Source organism: Dendrobium catenatum, unplaced genomic scaffold (assembly GCF_001605985.2).
Source record: "Dendrobium catenatum unplaced genomic scaffold, ASM160598v2 fragScaff_scaffold_659, whole genome shotgun sequence".
Taxonomy (NCBI): domain Eukaryota; kingdom Viridiplantae; phylum Streptophyta; class Magnoliopsida; order Asparagales; family Orchidaceae; genus Dendrobium; species Dendrobium catenatum.
Window position 1 is genome coordinate 1237506 of NW_021319121.1, and position 2505 is coordinate 1240010.

General features: G+C 34.5%; 1 protein-coding gene across 1 annotated transcript; it reads right to left on the reverse strand.

Annotated features, from left to right (window-relative positions):
* On the reverse strand, positions 1-1544 carry LOC110094773 (growth-regulating factor 1). Its single transcript, XM_020820101.2, has 3 exons — positions 988-1544; positions 633-915; positions 1-468 (listed from the first exon to the last, which is right to left on the reverse strand). Exons 1-3 carry the CDS (start codon positions 1205-1207, stop codon positions 198-200), a joined length of 774 nt encoding a protein of 257 aa, XP_020675760.1. The 5' UTR covers positions 1208-1544; the 3' UTR covers positions 1-197.
* Between the last annotated feature and the right edge of the window lie 961 nt (positions 1545-2505).

Genomic DNA, 2505 nt, shown 5'->3' on the forward strand with positions numbered 1-2505 from the left:
TTAACAAAGCAAAATTAGCTCTTCAATCCTATCTGAAAATATTCACATGAAACTCAGCACTAAAATCAGAACAATGGAACATGCCAAAGGAAAAACAAAAACAAAAAGATTAATCTATTCACCCCAAGAAACCCAGAAATATTCCAATTTGAAGAGAAAAACTAACTAATAATTTAGTAATGAAAATACAGCACTAATCAAACATTTAGATCAAGTAATACAGGCAAAGGCTCTGGAATCACAGATCCAGAACTGGTTAAATCTTCTGCTCTTTTCAGTGATTTGCACTGAGAGCTCCGAGCTCCATCATCCTCTGCAATCTTCTCTGGCCTTTCATCAAAGAAGCAATGAAGAGAAATTGGCTTATGGTTTCCTCCCTTCTCAGACTCCACAGGTCTTTCTAATCTCAAGTCTGAACCCAATACAGAGCAATGATGGAAAATCAATCCAGAGGTTCCATGAAAGTACCTGTTGAATTCTTCATCAGTAACAGAGACAAGGAGAAGGAGAGAAACAAAAAAGCTTTAAAGGGGATTCTTTTTTAATCAATAAGATAGTTAATTTATTAGATAATTTAGAACATTTACTAGATCAAATATCTGCTAAATTAGGAATTATTTCCCTTAACTCACCTGGGCTCTTTACAGGCTGTGTCTTTGCTTTTGCTGATAGGAGGAAGAAGAGAAAGAGGAGAGCAAGGGAGAACTGAGGCAGCAGAGCTTTCATGTTGAAGAGAGGCATCTTTATGCTTCCTCAAACGATTCTTTCCCCTATGAAGATGCCTTTCACAGTACTTGGAATCTGGGCAAGCCACTCTCGAACATCTCCACTTCTTCCCATCAGTTCTTCTACACCTCCCTGGCTCTAGATCCTCTGCTCTCCCGCTTGATCCCAACTGAAAACAACCCCATCCCACTGCAATAACCAAGCTCAGCCAAATCAATTTCATGAAAACAAAGTTGAAATAAGAATCAAGAAGAAACTTACAAGGAGAGTATGGAGGAAAAAAGCCCGGCTTTGGTTGAGAGTATCTGCTTCTTCTGAGAGAGAGAAGGAGATGAGTTGGTATTGGCAATCCTACTGCCATGCAGTTGAACATGATAGCTTGCTCCTCCAGTTCTTGCCACTGAGAAGGAGTGAAGGGGCAAAAAGATTTCCCAGTGATGACATTGCCATTTCCCCTTCCAACTTCCATCATCATCATCATCTTCTTCTTCTTCTTCAGAGATGAACGAGCTAGTCCGTATCAAAAGAACGGGAAAGGTGACTGTTTGAGGCTGCGTTTGTAAGCCAAATAGCAGTTTTTGCAGGTTGAAAGTGGGAACAGCTTTTGCTCTTTTGTTGAGATAAAGTATGGTGAGAATTGCAGAGCGCAGAGGAAGTGTCACTGAGCGAGGGAGCAGAGTGTGGGCTGCAGAATCTTCTTTTGTAGGATGTATGGATGGATGGATTATGAGCTGAAATCAGAGTGTGGTTCAGCTTTAACTTCGTTTCTCTGTAACATTTCATCAATGCGCTCCTGCTTTTGCAGATAAAGGAAGTGGGCTAAAATTGAATTTGACTTTTAAACTATTTGTTTCTATGATAAAATAATGTTTTTTTTCGATTGAGATAAAAATATTTTTCTTACAATATTCAAATAGAACTTAATCAATTTAAAAATCTTAAACTTAAACCATTCAGATCACTCGATTAATTAATGAAAAATTCAAAGCTAAAATTAAATTAACGTACATTACTTTTAATAGATTTGATCTTATATGAGATACTCTGTGTATAATAAACTTTTATTTATTTATTTACAATAATGATAATGTTTAAAATTAATTTTCCAACCTATATATTTTATCTCTATTTACAAAAAGAAAATAATTACAAATTTATTAATTAAAATTTGAATAATAATATCATTTGGAACGTAATTAAAATATTTATTTTAAAATTTCAAATAAAAGTTTTTAATTAGAAAATTACTTTAATAAAGGCTCCGTTTGGAAAGTTTTCTAAATAAATTTTTAATACAAATTTTTAGTTTAAAAATTTTTAATAATAAAAAAGTTATTTCAAAAGATGTCTAGATAGCATAAATAGCCAATTTTATAATTCAATTAATAAAATTTATGAATAATAAATTAAAAATTATTAAAAATATTTTAAAATTAATGCTACATAAGCTTTTAATTTTCAGCATTAATTACCTTATTATAATTTATATCCAGGAAACAACTTAATAAATTTTTGGAGTGAGGGAGACTGAACTGATGAGAAATTGGTGTGAAATTATCAGTAATGTACAGTATCCTTCTTTTGAAACTGAAAGTGTCAGAAGTGCGCAGGTTAGCGTCGAAGCCTGTAACAGTGGTCTGCTGGGCTTATCACTTACAGAGCAGCAGCAGCAGTTTGGCTTTTGCTGCTGCTGTCTCAGGTCTCAGCGTCAGAATCACACTGTTGATAGCTTTCTCCGCTGGCTTTTGCTCGCTGAGGGACCAAAAGGCCTTGTTTTTG

Bases quoted from the DNA above. Each gene is read 5' to 3' on its own strand.
- LOC110094773 (XM_020820101.2), bottom strand. From the start codon at position 1,207: ATGATGATGATGATGGAAGTTGGAAGGGGAAATGGCAATGTCATCACT. The intron at 916-987 runs GTAAGTTTCTTC...TGGTTATTGCAG, and splicing joins TTTTCCTCCATACTCTCCTT to TGGGATGGGGTTGTTTTCAG. The intron at 469-632 runs GTGAGTTAAGGG...AGAATTCAACAG, and splicing joins ACAGCCTGTAAAGAGCCCAG to GTACTTTCATGGAACCTCTG.